This window comes from Cucurbita maxima, unplaced genomic scaffold (assembly GCF_002738345.1).
Source record: "Cucurbita maxima cultivar Rimu unplaced genomic scaffold, Cmax_1.0 Cma_Scf00014, whole genome shotgun sequence".
Taxonomy (NCBI): Eukaryota; Viridiplantae; Streptophyta; class Magnoliopsida; order Cucurbitales; family Cucurbitaceae; genus Cucurbita; species Cucurbita maxima.
The window spans coordinates 4,563,028-4,578,599 of record NW_019272030.1 but is presented as its reverse complement, the minus strand read 5'-3'; the positions used below and the strand labels follow the sequence as shown (position 1 = coordinate 4,578,599).

Here is a 15,572-nt window from a genome sequence, read left to right as displayed (position 1 = left end):
CAAAAAAAAAAAAAAAAAAAAAAAACCTTAACCATTACTATTGTTTGCCAGTTGTTAACAATAAATAATTAAGTCTTTTCAATTATTTTCTTATCCACCAAAAATTCCTTTGGATAACTATAGCTGAACGGATTGGATGTGAGCTCCAATACCAAAAACTTTATGCCACAAAATAATATTTTGGGATGAAAAAAATATATAATTTTATTTCACAAAAAACACACGTATTCTTTATTTATTATTTATATTCATAAAAATATAATAAAATTCCAGCCAGAATCCTTTTTTTTTTTTATATACAAAATGTGAGAAATTAAAGATTTAAATAGTAATAAATAATTATTTTTTAATGGGACAAATGTGCTGAAACATATCCAATATTGAAAATATGCAAATGGTATTGAGAAAGAAGTGAAATAATGGACAATGGGTTCCCATTCAAAAAATAAAATAAAAAATGGGATTCCAAAACGACGTGCTTTTCTGCGTTTCCATTACCGCCCATTCCAATCAAATTACACCAACACCACGTGTCAAACTACTATTCGCCAAACTTACTGACTCGGATACCAGCCACCCACTTCGAGCTTTCCCAATTGGTGTCTGACTCGGATCGCTTTCTTTTTCTTTTCCTCTCTCTCCCGCCAACTAAGTAATTGCAATCACAAATCACGCATGTTCGGTTGCCGACACGTGGTATGGCGATCACGTGTTCCGCCAACTGATAATCAATTCCAGCTGTCGGATCACACGCGGACATATCTGACTGCACAGGCGGTGCCAAAAAGGCCACGCCAATTGTCCCACGTGGCTGTACAGATGGATTTAGAAACGGCGTGTTGGCTTACACGTCAAAATTAATATTAAACAGTAATCGACTCATAAGCTATTTTAATTTATTTAATAGCGTCATTATACAGGCCTTAAAGCTGACCAACTTATCCCATAAATCCTCATTAATCGATATCAAGTATCTAATCACGGGGAGCTTATGCCACGTACTTTATTTATATTTATTATACAAATTTCAAAAAAAAAAAAAAATTGTGAAAAAAAATGTTGGGGGCTGTGGAACATGCGGCGTGTAGTTTTGTTGACTTTAGAGATGATTCAAAACAGCCGAACACATGTTGCGCCTGAAAATGGGGCATTAAATTTTAATTCTATATGACAAAATTAGCAAAAATAAATAAATAAATAAATAAAAATATTTAGTGGTTAATTCGATGGTAATTGTAAATTAATTGTTAAAAGGAATATTATATCGAAAATAAAAAATCAAAGCCACCATAAATTAAAATAAAATCTTTAAAGATTCGAATCCCAGCTGTTAAACTGGAATAATTTAAATAAAATTCAAGCCAAGTAAAAATAAACTGCAAAAAAATCAGTCAATGATCTTATATATTCGTGTAGCTGGAGATAAAATGGTTCCGAAAATGGCATAGCAATTTGGATGAAGGGGAGGTTGTTGAGTGAATTAGAAGGTGAAGTTCCTTGAAGCCTAAGCCATTTATTGGGGAATGGTTGGAATGAAAAGAGCCTGTGGAATACTCTTTCGAATCCGATGCATTTGATAGTACTTAAAAATTAAAATGAAAGATAATTCAACGATAAGTATCATATGTTATATCATTCGAGGTCAGAGATTCAAATTTCTATATTCATTTATACATTATAATAAAAAGAAGTCTGAATAATACTCTACGATAATTGTATTTGAAGTTGGAGGCTCGTATGGAAACCACTACCAGTACGACATACTATTGTGCAACCATGCAATATGTTTGGTACTCTACGTATTTTCCACGTCACATACTTTATGAAACTAAAGTGTTTTTATAAATTATTTTTGTCATAAAAATTCCATTAAGATCCATTGTTAAAAAAATATATTATTTTTAAATAACACTGTATCTCAGTTTGATTGGGCTTTAGTGAACAAAGCCCAAGAAACGGCCCAACTCAATTCAACCGCAATCCTAGCTGGCCCAGAAAACGATAACCGTTTTTCTCGTGTGCCCCAAACGCGACCTTATTATCCCTTTAATTAACTAAACTTCATGATATGGAAAGCCATCTCGATTAGCTGTGCATGCCGCCGGTCTGCGTTGGCCGGCGGCCGCTAGCAATTAATATCGGGATTGATACTCAGATATGGTAGCTGGTGCCTTTGTAATGCGTTCTGTTTCTTTTCCCTTTTTGGCTGCGTATTTTCCTTTAATTCGTCAACTCTCCTTTCCTTCCCCTATTTGGGTCCTCAAAAGTTTAAATTTTTGCTCGATTTTTATGGTCCTCTCTGTCTAGATCCATCAAGAACATGACAATATCCAAACAGGTTGAACAAGCCAGTTTCTCAGGGCAGAATCAAACCATGGTTGAATCAAATGAGAGCGATCGAGAAGATAAGACGAATCAATTACCATTTAGCTTCAAAAGCCTCCTCTGGCATGGAGGCTCTGTTTATGACGCCTGGTTCAATTGTGCATCAAATCAGGTCCCAAAACTTCAAAACTTACCAATCCCACAAAAACCCATCACTTTTGTTCAAGTCTTTTCTTTTTACAGGTCGCTCAGGTGCTGTTAACTCTGCCATACTCTTTTTCTCAAATGGGAATGCTCTCAGGCATCATATTTCAAGTATTTTACGGCATTATGGGAAGCTGGACTGCATATTTGATTAGCATTCTTTACGTTGAGTATCGAACGCGAAAGGAAAAGGAGAATGTCAGCTTCAAGAACCATGGCATTCAGGTTAGAACATCCCATCAGCAAATTGGGAACTCTTGTACATTTTCTTGAAGAATTTCTTTGTTATTCAGTGGTTTGAAGTGCTGGATGGGCTGTTGGGTCCATACTGGAAGGCTGCTGGCCTGGTTTTCAACTGTACTTTCCTCCTCTTTGGCTCTGTCATTCAGCTAATAGCTTGTGCAAGGTGCATACACCACTCCACACCTCCATAGCGCCTGTTCTCTGTTGGGTTTGAACTGTAATGCGTGTGTTTGTGAATGGCATTGGCAGCAACATATATTACATAAATGACAAGCTGGAGAAGAGGACATGGACTTACATATTTGGAGCGTGCTGTGCCACGACTGTGTTTATGCCATCTTTTCACAACTACAGAATAGCGTCTTTCCTTGGCCTTGGAATGACCACTTACAATGCTTGGTATTTGACCATTGCAGCTCTTCTTCATGGCCAGGTCTCTTCACTCATCGAATCAATGCTCCTTTTTTAGGCCTTTTTTGGATTTTATGATGGGTTTTTGAGTTCTTTTTTGAATGTTTTGAAGGTGGAGGGGGTCAAACATTCGGGTCCAACCAAAATGGTGCTCTACTTTACTGGTGCAACCAACATACTCTACACTTTTGGTGGCCATGCCATCAGTGTGTAAGCAGCTCAAACCCACCGTTAGCGTATATAACACTCTTTAAGCTTTCATTTTTGGGCTTCCTCTTAAGATTTTAAAATAGGTATTTTACATGCCTCTATAAAAACAGCTTCATTTTCCTCTACAGCATATGTGTGATCTCACAATTCATCTCTTTTAGAGGCTTAGTGTCGTCGTTGACATTTGTTTCGCTCTTCAATTGACGTGGATCTCACCGTTAGATGCTCTTGAATAAAAAATGTACGATGAGATTTAAAAATGAGATAAAAACTGAATTTAAAATTAAAAAAGATAATAGTTTTTATTAAAATATTGTGAATTTTGGGCCAAAAGTATTTATTTTCTTTTTTAATTTTATTAAATTTCAAATTTGATACGAGAAAAAGAAAAATCTGAAGAGCGAAATTTGGCGCGGTAGGGAAATAATGGACGCCATGTGGAAGCCTCGAAAATTCAAGACTATTTATTTCACTGCCACTCTTTACGTCTTCACTTTAACCATCCCCTCCGCTGCCGCTGTCTACTGGGCTTTCGGCGACCAACTCCTTACTCACTCCAACGCCTTCTCTCTTCTTCCCGTCAGCGGATGGCGTACCGCCGCCGTCATTTTGATGCTCATCCATCAGGTTTGTTTATACTACCTAAATTTCATTGCAATTTTTATTTGACGTCAAACGGTTGGGTGCAGTTCATAACATGTGGGATTGCTTGCATCCCATTTTGTTTTGTGTGGTAGAAAGTGATTGGAATGCATGAAAACAAGAGCATTGTCTTTCAGTTCCATAGTTCTTACTCCTCATTGCGTATTTTGATTTTCTCACTATTTTTTTTTGTTTATGCATTTGATCGAACGGTTGGTGTGCAGTTTGTAACATTTGGGTTTGCTTGTACGCCGTTGTATTTCGTGTGGGAGAAAGTGATTGGAATGCATGATTCAAAGAGCATGTGTCTGAGGGCGCTTGCCCGATTACCGGTTGTGATACCCATTTGGTTTTTGGCCATTATTTTCCCCTTTTTTGGACCCATCAACTCTGCGGTGGGGGCGCTTCTGGTTAGCTTCACCGTCTACATCATTCCTTCTTTAGCACATATGCTCACTTTCAGATCTGCCTCTGCCCGACAGGTAAATGCCTTTGTCTCTTGATCCTTCTATTTCATTTCTTCAATTACATTTTGCATAATACTTATGTATTCGATCTCCCATCACTTCTTGACCATATCATTTGCTGGGTCATAGTTTGATTTGTTCTAAATGTCCAATAATTTTGCTATCTAAGCTAATAGCTGAATCATTGAAAATTTAATGCAAACTTGGTTAGGAGTTCAGAACATTCCTTACGTAGTCTTGAGCTGTTTTTACCATGTGCTTTGTTCAGAACATTCCTTATTTAATGCAAACTGGTTGAATATTCTGTTTGTTACCTGTGATTCAGCCTTTAATGATATGTAGAATTCTAATGAAGCGAACCAAGAAGTTACCATAGTCGTAAACCCCTGTAAAATTTAGATGGATGAAGATGATGATAGTAGAATCTACTTTGGGTGCAGAATGCTGCAGAGACACTTCCCTTCTTCCTCCCTAGCTGGGTAGCCATATATGTGGTGAACAGTTTTATAGTGGTCTGGGTCCTGGTCGTTGGGTTTGGACTTGGAGGGTGGGCTAGCATAGCCAACTTCATCAAGCAAGTCGACACTTTTGGGGTTTTTGCGGAGTGCTACCAGTGTCCACCCAAGGCCCCAACAACTGCCCATCATTGAATTGTCTCTCTACTGTATAAATATCGAAGGCGTACACAGAAGAGCATCAAACTTCCCCTCCTGATGTGCACATATTAATCAGCCAAATCTTGTCTCTTTCATTTTTGTGTTTTTTACATTGGATGAGTATTTCGGTATTTACATTAACTTGAATGGGTTTTAGTTTCAAGAATAACTATTGTGTAATTTGAGATTTTTAGAAAATAAGATAATTACAATGTGTTTCTACCAAGAGTTGATTTCATAATCTCGAAAGTTAAAAGTGAAAATTAATACACTTTCAAAAGTCTTATCGTGTGCGAGGATTGGAGTATTGATGTTGGAATTCATATATATTTTACGAATATGCCCATTTCGATTCGCTTTTTGTTTTTCCGGATAGATCATTTTGCCATTTATCTCTTCGTTTCTCTCACGGATAAGACTAGCACCCCAAGACAGAATCTTCTTCATCCCACTGGGTCATCGAATCCCCGCGAAATTTTCAGTCAAACAGCTCACAATCGCTTGGAGCTCTATTTCTAATCAATGGAGCTATTTAATCTACTGGGTTAACTTCAGTAGTTTCGCGGGTACTTTCTTAAATGAATTTTCCTGCAACTTTTCGTGGGAATTCCTTCCCCCTGTCTCAGTGCAGCTCTTGCTGTTACGTTCGTTTCAATCCTTGTTTCCCTTCGTTTACTGGCTTCCGGGAGCAACGGATTCGTCATTACAGCCTCAAGCTCTATCAGGTCTCCAGGTAACTTGCTTAGTTTCTAATTGGAGGCTCGTAATGCAGGGCTGTAAGGGTATTAAATTCGTTGTTCTTCTGTTTGTAGTGTTGTTACTGATAGCCGTGCGAAGCGAGGGGTTTCTTGTAGAGTTACAGAAACGCAGACTGAACCAGATGGCAATAATGATAAGGTATTCGTAACTTTGCAGCTGAATCCTTTTTACTTGTTTAGTGACATATTTTTCTGTTTGTCATGGTCAATCTTCTTAGACTACATGTTTTTTTGTAACGTAGAAATTATTTCCACAATTGCCGTTGGATGCTTGAAGGGAGTGTGTATTTGCAATTGGAAGTAGATGTTTTACTTGTCTAGTGAGATTTACCTAATATTTCACTCATTCTTGTAAATGGTTAAACGGGTTAAGTAGACTATACCTCAATTTGTAGGAAGAAGATGATTCTGAAGGTCGGGATCAGCCATCTTTCTCCGACTCCTTCACAGAAGATAAATTTCAGCTTGATCCTCAGGCGGTTGATGTAGTCAATAATGTTGAAAATAAGGACCAAGGCGACATCCAGGTATGGTATTTCTAGCCATTTGCAACTCTTATACATAATGAAACTAGCTTGGAAATCAGTTTCTGGCTAGAAAGTGTTCTTGAGTAGCTACTGCCGACTGAAATAGACATTCGTGCTTTGCCCGGAAATGAGTTCTAAATGATGCTTTTTTTATAGAATATAAGTCAGAGTTTTGTCTTCTTCCAACAGAAGCCTGTAAATCTTTATTGCATGGTGCACTTGAGTGTACACCAAGTCCTATACTCGGTATAAATACTGATCCAGCAAGGGTATATAATTCAGTTGTTGTAATTAATAAAACATAGGAGGTCTTATCTTAATCTCACCATCAGAATCCGGCTTATGAGTCACCACTTCATTTTATAAATCAAATCTTCTTGAAGTGTCAGAGAAGGGGTGATTACAAACTTAGTTTGTGTCCTCAATGTGTTTGAAGTGCTTTTAAACTTTGAAACAGGATATTGATAATGTAGAAGTTGCTAGTGGATCTCCACTTCCAGGACTAAAGGTACTTATAGTTTGTTGCTGTATTTTTCTTGTAACACTCTAAAAGGAACATTTTCATGCCCCATACCTCATCTGTTATTTGTTTGATAAAATTGCCAACAGCCACAACAACTGGATGAATCATTCAGAATTCCCCGAGAAACAATTGAAATTCTTAAGAACCAAGTATTTGGATTTGATACTTTCTTTGTGACAAGTCAGGATCCATATGAGGTGAGTCGATTATATATCTATTGTTCTTATTTATGCCTCGTGATTTTCTACTTTTCTTTGAATTTTTATAATTAATATGAAAGTAGGGGTTGGGCTGGAATGGAGCTATATATGTTAGCCACTAACATAATCTAGTGCTAGTTTACCTACTCTCTTTCAAATAAGTTTTTTAACATGTGAAAATTCCATACACAAATTTAACTTCTAATAAATCTTGCAACTGATATCGTTTGAATTGTACATAATATGTGAATAAGTAAAAGAAGAGATGTTTGAAACTACTTAATATAGAGTGGACAAAACGACCTGGATGGCCGAATATGAATATCCTAACCTTTTGCATGTATTATTATTATTATTATTTTGGTATCTTCTGCTAGGGTGGAGTCTTGTTTAAAGGAAATTTGCGAGGAGAGGCTGCTAAGAGCTACGAAAAGATAAGGAGGAGAATGCAGGTATCTCTATGTCTGCATTTGTCTTTATTAACTGATTCTTAAATATCACTAAGTAATTAGTCGCTTACTTAATATTCCGGGAACTGTACAGGATAAATTTGGGGATGTATATAAGCTTTTTCTTTTAGTTAATCCAGAGGATGATAAACCTGTAGCTGTTGTTGTCCCACGAAAGACCCTGCAGCCTGAGACAACAGGTGAGCATTTAGTTTGTGATTGATGCTATTTACCCTTGTGGGAGTTGCGAGTTAGAGAAAATAAGGACATTCACATTAAAGTTAAAAATTTGCAGCTGTCCCAGAATGGTTTGCTGCTGCCGCTTTTGGACTGGTTACTGTATTTACCCTACTTCTTCGAAATGTGCCTGCATTACAATCCAACTTACTGTATGAAAAATGTCCTATAAGCACTTGCACTTTTAGTATTATCTTCTGTTAAATAATTGAATTTTTTAGTTATAAGTTTTTCCCATTTCTTTTTATGTAAATCTGCTGCTCCTATTGTACAATGTTTTTTTACGTGTCGTCATTAAGAGAGTTTTTATCTACTGGGGAAGAGGTCTTTGTTGCTGCTTCATGACCTCATTTGAATTTTTAGATGCATTATTTTTGTGGCAGATCGACTTTTGACAACCTTGAGTTGCTTAAAGATGGAATATCTGGTGCTTTTGTAACTGCACTTGTTTTAGGAGTGCATGAACTTGGCCATATATTAGTTGCAAGAGAAGCAGGAATTAAGTTTGGTATTCCATACTTTGTTCCTAGTTGGCAGGTGATATACAGTTTTCCCGCAAGTATTCTTTGATCATAGAACAATTCATCAATATATTCCTAGCGGATTTCAGCTGTTTTTTCTCCGTTCAGTGACTGCCAAAATGTGTAGAATGCTGTCCAAATATATTTATGAATCTAGTGAACTGTTTTGGTTGCAGATAGGCGCCTTTGGTGCAATCACAAGGATCCTTAATATTGTACCCAAGCGTGAAGATCTGCTCAAGGTGGCATCAGCAGGACCGTTAGCTGGGTTTTCTGTGGGCTTCCTTCTTTACATTCTAGGTTTCGTCTTGCCACCTAGTGATGGCATTGGAGTTGTCGTTGATGCTTCTGTGTTTCATGAGTCATTTCTCGCCGGTGGTCTTGGTAATCATAACTATTACTGATTTTTTTTTGTTCTCTCTGCTCTCTCTGCTCTCTCTGGTTCGTGTAGCAGACATTTAACATCTATGGTATCCTTTCTGCTTCTCAGCAAAGCTAGTTTTGGGCGATGCCCTGAAGGAAGGAACTTCTATATCCGTGAACCCTCTTGTAATATGGGCTTGGGCTGGACTTCTCATAAACGCCATCAACAGCATCCCTGCTGGAGAACTTGATGGTGGGAGAATTGCCTTCTCCATATGGGGAAGAAAGGTATGGTTAACTTTTCCATCTTATCCACCTGAAATCAACCCTGTTGGCCTCCCTTGAAACTAGTAGTGATGAAGAAGTACATAAAATAAATTCATAGCTGAAAAATTGACTGTTGCTAATCAAGTTATCATTCTAAACAGGCATCTGCTCGAATCACAGGCGTTTCGATTGTTCTTCTAGGACTAGGCTCACTGTTTAGTGATGTAGCATTTTATTGGGTGGCTTTGATATTCTTCTTACAGAGAGGTCCAATCGCTCCACTTTCTGAGGAAATCACCGATCCTGACTCGAAGTATGTTGGTCTCGGAATTCTAGTTTTGCTTTTAGGTTTGCTGGTCTGCCTACCATACCCCTTCCCCTTTACACAAGAAACCATCTCAAATTTTTAATGCTACAATCCTTTTTTATTTATAGCTTCAGAAAAGAGTCCTCCTATACCCTTTTACCTGACTTTATTCTGATACACCAATTCACTATATTCCTCTTGATTCAGATCAATATTCAATACTTGAATATTCAAACCCTTTCTTTTTTTTTATTTTATTCTATGGTGTCCGAGCCAGTTTGCACATACTTGCCTAATCTTGAGGACAAACAACTTGAGTATGTAACATTTGGATGTGTCCGAGCCAGTTTGCACACACCTTTAACTAATCTGTGGGACATCAACTATGCAAGGTTTGGATGCCAAGAAATTAATTTGAAGATGGCTTAACCATTGGTTTGGAACCATTAAGGTTAAAGTAAATGATTAATAAGTTAAACAGTTTACTAATATAGATTTTTAATTTTTAATTATGAATTTTGATTTAAAATTTAACAATGTTAAATGAATAATTCATCTCTAACTTCTATAAACTCCGAATTGTTTTTTTATAGATAAAACCAGGATTATGAAGTTGGAAAGAGCAGATGGATAAGGCCGCTTTTTTTCTAAAGTCGAAGATTCGGATCTGTTCAACTTAGAGAAAAAACACATTCTAGATTTTGTTTTTCCTTTTTTGGAGAGAGAGAAGAGAGGACACGAATCCTTCGCCCATTGCCGACTTCGCTGAACACGACGATGCCTTTACCCTCCAATTTTATCAACAGCTCACAGTCCGCGCCGCCTGCCGCCTGCCGCCGACACCAGTCAGCTCCATGGACTTCGCTTCATAAATGGTCGTACTAGCAATGGGCTTGCAGTGATCGATGGAAATCACTGTTTCTGTCTAAGAATTGGGAGTCGACATGGAATGGAGTGGTTGAGTGGAATTTAGAAATGAACCCAAAAACCTAAGGAGAAAATAATATAAATATATAAAAAAATCCAAGTTGAAAAATGAAGCCGAACAGTTGATTGCATTAGCATCCACGTCGTATTGGGTAAAGGGACCGTCTTTTACAGAGAAAGTGGTATTTATAATTGGCGAGACGTAACCAAACTTCCCTGTCCACATTTCTTGTAACTTGCGACTACCCACAAGAACATAGGTAAACTTCCCTTCTCATTCTCTTCCCTTTCTTTTCATTTCCCTTTTTTTCTTCGATTTCTTCCTTGTTTCCCACTCGATTCTTCCTCTTCTTCATTTTGTTGGTTCTGATTTCTTGATCCACTCAATTTCTGATAACCCATTTCCCCTTTTCAATTTTGTATGAGATTTCAAAGCCATGGGGAGGTTGTTCGTGGTGAACCTTGAAGGAAGGATCTATAGCTGCAAGCACTGCCGAACCCATCTTGCTCTTTATGAAGACATCGTTTCCAAGGTTTTGATACACTAACTGTTCATTTCTGATTTCTGATCTGATTTTTTTTTTTTTTTTTAGATTTTTCATTTTACTCTTTTCTGATGCGTTGACGATATTGATCGATCCTTTAATATGATAAGAAAACTGTGGTGTGTGACTGTTTTAATTGTAAAAGTTGTTATTAGAAGGATCAGCCCCCATCCCTAGGCTTCTTCTTGGGGCATTTTCTTAACTTGATGATCCATAAATTTGGTTAAGATTTTGATTGAGTATATATGTTGGCTCTGTTGATGCCCTTTGTTGGGTCTACCCTTTGAGTATTCATTTTCAGATTAAAAGATACAAGGAATGTCACTGGAGAAAGTGTTCTGACTTATTTTTTCCTGTGTTTCTATTATTCAGTCTTTCCAATCCAGACACGGGAAAGCTTACCTCTTCAGTAAAGTGTAAGTTTTCCTGGAACACAGTGGTAATTTGGCCAAATGTTTCCATTAAAGATCCCAAATCTTGTTTGTTTCTTCCCGATGACTTAACTAAACGAATGGGGATAGAGATCAAATCCTCACTTGTTCAATCCCCCTTTTATTTTACATCTTTTATGAACTGCTCTTAAGATGTAGTTTTGGGATTCATAACTTTTGTATATGCTGCTGCTCTTCCCTCGCAATTTCAAGTAAATGTGTTGTCATTTTAGTAGTGAAGGTTCATCATCCTCTATATGCATAAGAATTTAAACTAATCTTCACTTTTTTCCCTTTTAACAGAGTGAATGTTTCTATTGGAGTGAAAGAAACGAGAATGATGATGACAGGGATGCATACCGTTGCTGATATCTTCTGTGTTGGGTGTGGATCAATTGTGGGATGGACATATGTAAGATATCAGAAGAACCTAGAAGTCCTATGCTGCTGTTATGTTCTTATTTGTGCTAACTTCTTTTGGTGATCTTTGATCATTCACTTCAGGAAACTGCCTTTGAAAAGAGCCAGAAGTACAAAGAAGGGAAGTCGGTACTTGAGCGGTAAGTAAATGTACATCAGATGAGACTAAAATATTCTGCAGCAATTTGTTTTGAATCATTACTTCGAGATTTGAAGCTGCTCTGAAATGTACATTCTGGGAAGAACATCTTTCTTGATCGTAGTTAAGAAAATGATATTATTTGGTTCATATGGTTTAACCCTTGAAGTATGAAAAATGCTTACATGGTTTTATGAAGTAGTTATGAATGTATGCATTTTTTGTTTGATGAACAGGTCCAAGGTTTCAGGGCCTGGAGGAACCAGTTACTGGGTCAGTCATGCTCATGGCCATGAAACAGCTCATGGTGGAGGAAGTGATGCAGATGAAGTTTGATGATGATGAAGAAGATGAAGATGGTGAATCATATTATTCCAACTGTACATTCCGCACTTCCAATGTTCATATTCTTCAACTCACTGTTCTTCATCTGTCATTCCTCATTTCAGCAGCTAACTTGCTGTTTGTAACAGAACAGGAATCATTTGACTCTGATTCTTCTGTAACTTCATTTTACTGATTATCGCTTTGCAATACCCCATTATATATTCGTCGTCAAATCTGTGGCCTTCTTTTGGTTAAATATAAAAGTTAGTGTTCGTAGAGAAACATTTAATCAACATTTACCCAAAGTAGTCATAAAAAAACGTGTTTCACATGAGAACATTAATGAACATGTCAGCAAACTCGCCTGCTTCACCTCTACCTGTTTTTACAAACATAACACTAGAAAAGATTCCTCATTGACATGGACAAATGGAAAATGGAAAATGAAAAATGAAAATGGAAGACTCAAATGCCTCAGCAGTCTGTAATGAAAGTTCAAATACAGCTGACAAAGTAAACATATAAACAATGAACAGAGAAAGCTCTCAGACAGCTTCAGGAATTGAAATCTGCAGTGTTGCATTGACGGTCACTGGAGTGTATAAACTATCCTTTCCGAGAGCTCTTTACCAACCACTCTTTTGTATCTAACCAACTGATTTTCTACGTAGCTTCTGGAGGGGAAGATGGCTTCTTTTATGTCATTGTATCTCATACGGGAGTTGCCTATGCCAATCAAGATATTTGTTACATCTCCGTCGTCTATTTCAGGGGCTAGGCTACGGCTTTCTGAGCCCAAGTCCTCATCAGATTCGTCCGAGTAATCCTCAGCCATCTCCCCATCCTCGTCCATATTATCATTATCTGGTTCTTCCAGGTAATCGGTATCGTGTTCAAGTTCCATATCGTTCGGTACCTGGTCAAGTGCTGACGATTCCCCATTTTGTTGGAGTGAAAAATCTGATAGGACTACGTAAGATTTTTGATCAAGCAATGGCTTCGCAGCATGAAATGGAACCCACCTGAGGAGATGCAGAGCTCATGGGTCAAATTTGAAGTGACTAATCGGTAGTAATAAGTTACTTATGACCGAACAAATTTCTAGTTACTCAATGGCTCCTAATTCTAGACCACATTTGTTGACAAGAGTAATAGAAGCCAAGGAATTACTAATTAAAACCCCCAAACTGACTCAAGCTACACCGGAAGAACAAGACATTAATTTTATCCTAACCCTTTTAAGTAAACAAATCAGCCTCAATAATCCCCCACCTACAGAGAAAAACTTACGTGTAACGAAGTGGACAAAGAAGCTCTGATGGGCAATATGTTGCCTTGTATTTCATCTTTCCACAGTTGTGAATATAATAGCCAAGATAATAATATTGAAGAGTGGCACAGTGTGCTTGATTCTGTTTTACCCACTCTATTTCTTGTAGGGCTGAATACTTCCCCAGAGATAGGAAAGCATAGTCAGGGTCCCAGAATAAATATTTACTCGATAAACACCTTGGAAGGATGTCTACAACACCAACTGCAACTAGCTTCCCATCAATCAAATATTGCTGGTGAAAAGAACCAAAACCGCAGGGAGGAACTGTGCAATCACCAGTTGAGGGAACAAAGTTGAGGGGAGTGTCGACTAGGAAGTTTCGATATGAGGCTTCTGATATACGATCTGGACTATCATTGTGCACAAGAAGCTGATAACTTTTATACAAAGCGTATTCTACTGGATCAAAACTGGACCGTTTCAGGCGTATCTCAAACTTTCGTCTCTTCTGCAAAGAACATTTCGGGTTCTTGTCCCTACTGGAATCCTTACTTCCGGCTTTAGCAGTTTCTTGAGAAATGGTAGCCTTATCAGAACTCTTCGGAAGGAAAGCTTCTCCTTTATCAGAATAAAAATTGATATGTCCATTGCATGCTTTGATTGAGAAACCGGATACCTCATTGACCTGGCTCAAATAACTTACCAGCTTTTCAGCAACTATTTTAGGAATGAACCCATTTTCTGCTGTATTACTCTCTGATGAGGATAAGTTACCATCTTTCATCTCACCAACTTGGGCACGCCTTATGCTGGCAGACAATTGGAACGCAACATTGCTGGAGTATACAAGATCCTTTGATCCTTGAACCAGCACTTTCTTCTTTGCATGGGAAACCCTTTTGACAGAAGCTCTTGGAAATTGTATGTTACGGGGAAGATCGCTGCTTTTGGTGTATAAACTTACGGCATCATTGATCTCATCAGACAGATGCAGCATAAAGTGATCTTCCTCCTTTTCGTTATTTTTTAAGGACAATGAGTTCTTTTCTACTGAGTGAGATTTGCCATTAAGTGCAAAGCTACTGCCCTCGGAAGCACTTGAAACTTCTGTGATCTCCACAGGTTTATCATGTTCCAATTCACCATCTAAAAATCTAAAACAAAAAAACTCATCAGATGATAAATAGGAACACATCCAACTAGATTTTGAAAACCGACATTGAAAAAGAGCATAAAATGTACCAAGCCAAACTGAGACCAGATCTTATAAACTAACTATAAACAGAGAGCAGATCTTATAAACTAATTATAAATCGCTGAAATAAGGTAAAGAAATTGTCTTCCCTCACTAAAGGTCGAATTCAACAAAAAGTATAGAACACGCTTTCATTTCTATAACCACTACTCATTAACTCACCAACCCCACCCCCCACGATCAATTTGCTCAAGTAATCAAATATTTTTAAATGTGAATAGTGACAACATCTTCCACCTCAAACATTATGTTGAAAGAGCAGAATTCTTTAGGATCACACCTTTGAAACCGTCTAGAAACTCGTAGTTGATCTTTAGAAGGAACAAAGTTAGATGCCTTCAAACGGATTGTATAAGAAGGGCAACATGTCCTTTCCATCTCAGGTTTGTAGAGATAGCAACCAGATCTTCTCCAGCCACGATCAAGGAGATCTGTTGAACAAGTAAAAATATTTTAGTAAACAATAGTTATGAACCTTCAAGTTGAGCATAGGTTAAAGAAAAATTATAGAGCCTACATTACAATATCACCAGAAACTGATCAAGCATCCATACTAAAATACATTGATAATATGAAAGCATGATGAATATTTTGCAGACAAAATCGACAATGCAGCATGAACTGTGATGGCAGAGAGAAAGGAGATCCTAAAAAGACTGAAAAAAAAGACAGTAATACAAACCTTGGTAGTCATCAACATTAAGATTATCTGGAGCCCATAAACCTGCCATGAAAAAAACGAAAGATGATAAAAGGCAACATAAGAGCCGATCAGGAACACTTATAGCCTACGACAATGACAACAAAATAATGATTTTCAGCTTCTAAATTCCGGAATTGCAGCACAGAAAATTATATACTTAATGTGGATTCCATTCATGCAAAACTACAATTCATGTATCATTCAGAGTAAAGATGCACAAAAAAAAAAAAAAAAAAAAAAAA

At 37.5% G+C, this 15,572-nt stretch overlaps 4 protein-coding genes across 5 annotated transcripts in view; 3 read left to right on the top strand and 1 right to left on the bottom strand.

Annotated features, from left to right (window-relative positions):
- Positions 1-2,138: 2,138 nt before the first annotated feature.
- On the top strand, positions 2,139-5,429 carry LOC111489097 (auxin transporter-like protein 1). Of its 2 annotated transcripts, none has more exons than XM_023137132.1 (8): positions 2,139-2,497; positions 2,569-2,754; positions 2,823-2,935; positions 3,022-3,205; positions 3,296-3,393; positions 3,813-4,020; positions 4,260-4,517; positions 4,943-5,429. In XM_023137132.1, the coding sequence occupies exons 1-8, from the start codon at positions 2,321-2,323 to the stop codon at positions 5,150-5,152; spliced, it is 1,434 nt and encodes a 477-aa protein (XP_022992900.1). In that variant the 5' UTR covers positions 2,139-2,320; the 3' UTR covers positions 5,153-5,429. The 2 variants fall into 2 exon arrangements, with proteins under 2 accessions (XP_022992900.1, XP_022992901.1); XM_023137133.1 differs by lacking the exon at positions 4,943-5,429 and adding an exon at positions 4,828-4,936.
- A 78-nt stretch (positions 5,430-5,507) lies between these two features.
- LOC111489096 (probable zinc metalloprotease EGY2, chloroplastic) lies at positions 5,508-9,546 on the top strand. Its single transcript, XM_023137131.1, has 12 exons — positions 5,508-5,891; positions 5,971-6,055; positions 6,312-6,443; positions 6,901-6,951; positions 7,053-7,163; positions 7,544-7,618; positions 7,710-7,815; positions 7,911-8,004; positions 8,236-8,389; positions 8,550-8,757; positions 8,864-9,024; positions 9,165-9,546. Exons 1-12 carry the CDS (start codon positions 5,737-5,739, stop codon positions 9,411-9,413), a joined length of 1,581 nt encoding a protein of 526 aa, XP_022992899.1. The 5' UTR covers positions 5,508-5,736; the 3' UTR covers positions 9,414-9,546.
- Positions 9,547-10,361: 815 nt separating this feature from the next.
- Positions 10,362-12,332, top strand: LOC111489098 (protein yippee-like). The gene is made up of 6 exons (XM_023137134.1): positions 10,362-10,497; positions 10,673-10,770; positions 11,155-11,198; positions 11,517-11,625; positions 11,718-11,773; positions 12,009-12,332. Exons 2-6 carry the CDS (start codon positions 10,675-10,677, stop codon positions 12,106-12,108), a joined length of 405 nt encoding a protein of 134 aa, XP_022992902.1. The 5' UTR covers positions 10,362-10,497; positions 10,673-10,674; the 3' UTR covers positions 12,109-12,332.
- Positions 12,333-12,405: 73 nt separating this feature from the next.
- LOC111489095 (arginyl-tRNA--protein transferase 2-like) overlaps positions 12,406-15,572 on the bottom strand; it is a 4,227-nt gene continuing 1,060 nt past the window's right edge. The window contains exons 3-6 of the mRNA XM_023137130.1: positions 15,310-15,351; positions 14,908-15,058; positions 13,390-14,526; positions 12,406-13,121 (exon numbers count right to left, since the gene is read on the bottom strand). Of these exons, the coding sequence (XP_022992898.1) occupies positions 12,689-13,121; positions 13,390-14,526; positions 14,908-15,058; positions 15,310-15,351 (1,763 nt within the window). The 3' untranslated portion in view covers positions 12,406-12,688. The remainder of the gene's footprint in view (positions 13,122-13,389; positions 14,527-14,907; positions 15,059-15,309; positions 15,352-15,572) is intronic.

Coding starts and splice junctions, on each gene's coding strand:
- LOC111489097 (XM_023137132.1), top strand. CDS start 2,321: ATGACAATATCCAAACAGGTTGAACAAGCCAGTTTCTCAGGGCAGAAT. Junction 3,206..3,295: donor CAGCTCTTCTTCATGGCCAG/GTCTCTTCACTC, acceptor AATGTTTTGAAG/GTGGAGGGGGTCAAACATTC. Junction 4,518..4,942: donor GATCTGCCTCTGCCCGACAG/GTAAATGCCTTT, acceptor CTTTGGGTGCAG/AATGCTGCAGAGACACTTCC.
- LOC111489096 (XM_023137131.1), top strand. CDS start 5,737: ATGAATTTTCCTGCAACTTTTCGTGGGAATTCCTTCCCCCTGTCTCAG. Junction 5,892..5,970: donor AAGCTCTATCAGGTCTCCAG/GTAACTTGCTTA, acceptor TTCTGTTTGTAG/TGTTGTTACTGATAGCCGTG. Junction 8,005..8,235: donor GCATTACAATCCAACTTACT/GTATGAAAAATG, acceptor TTTTTGTGGCAG/ATCGACTTTTGACAACCTTG.
- LOC111489098 (XM_023137134.1), top strand. CDS start 10,675: ATGGGGAGGTTGTTCGTGGTGAACCTTGAAGGAAGGATCTATAGCTGC. Junction 10,771..11,154: donor ATGAAGACATCGTTTCCAAG/GTTTTGATACAC, acceptor TCTATTATTCAG/TCTTTCCAATCCAGACACGG. Junction 11,199..11,516: donor GCTTACCTCTTCAGTAAAGT/GTAAGTTTTCCT, acceptor CCCTTTTAACAG/AGTGAATGTTTCTATTGGAG.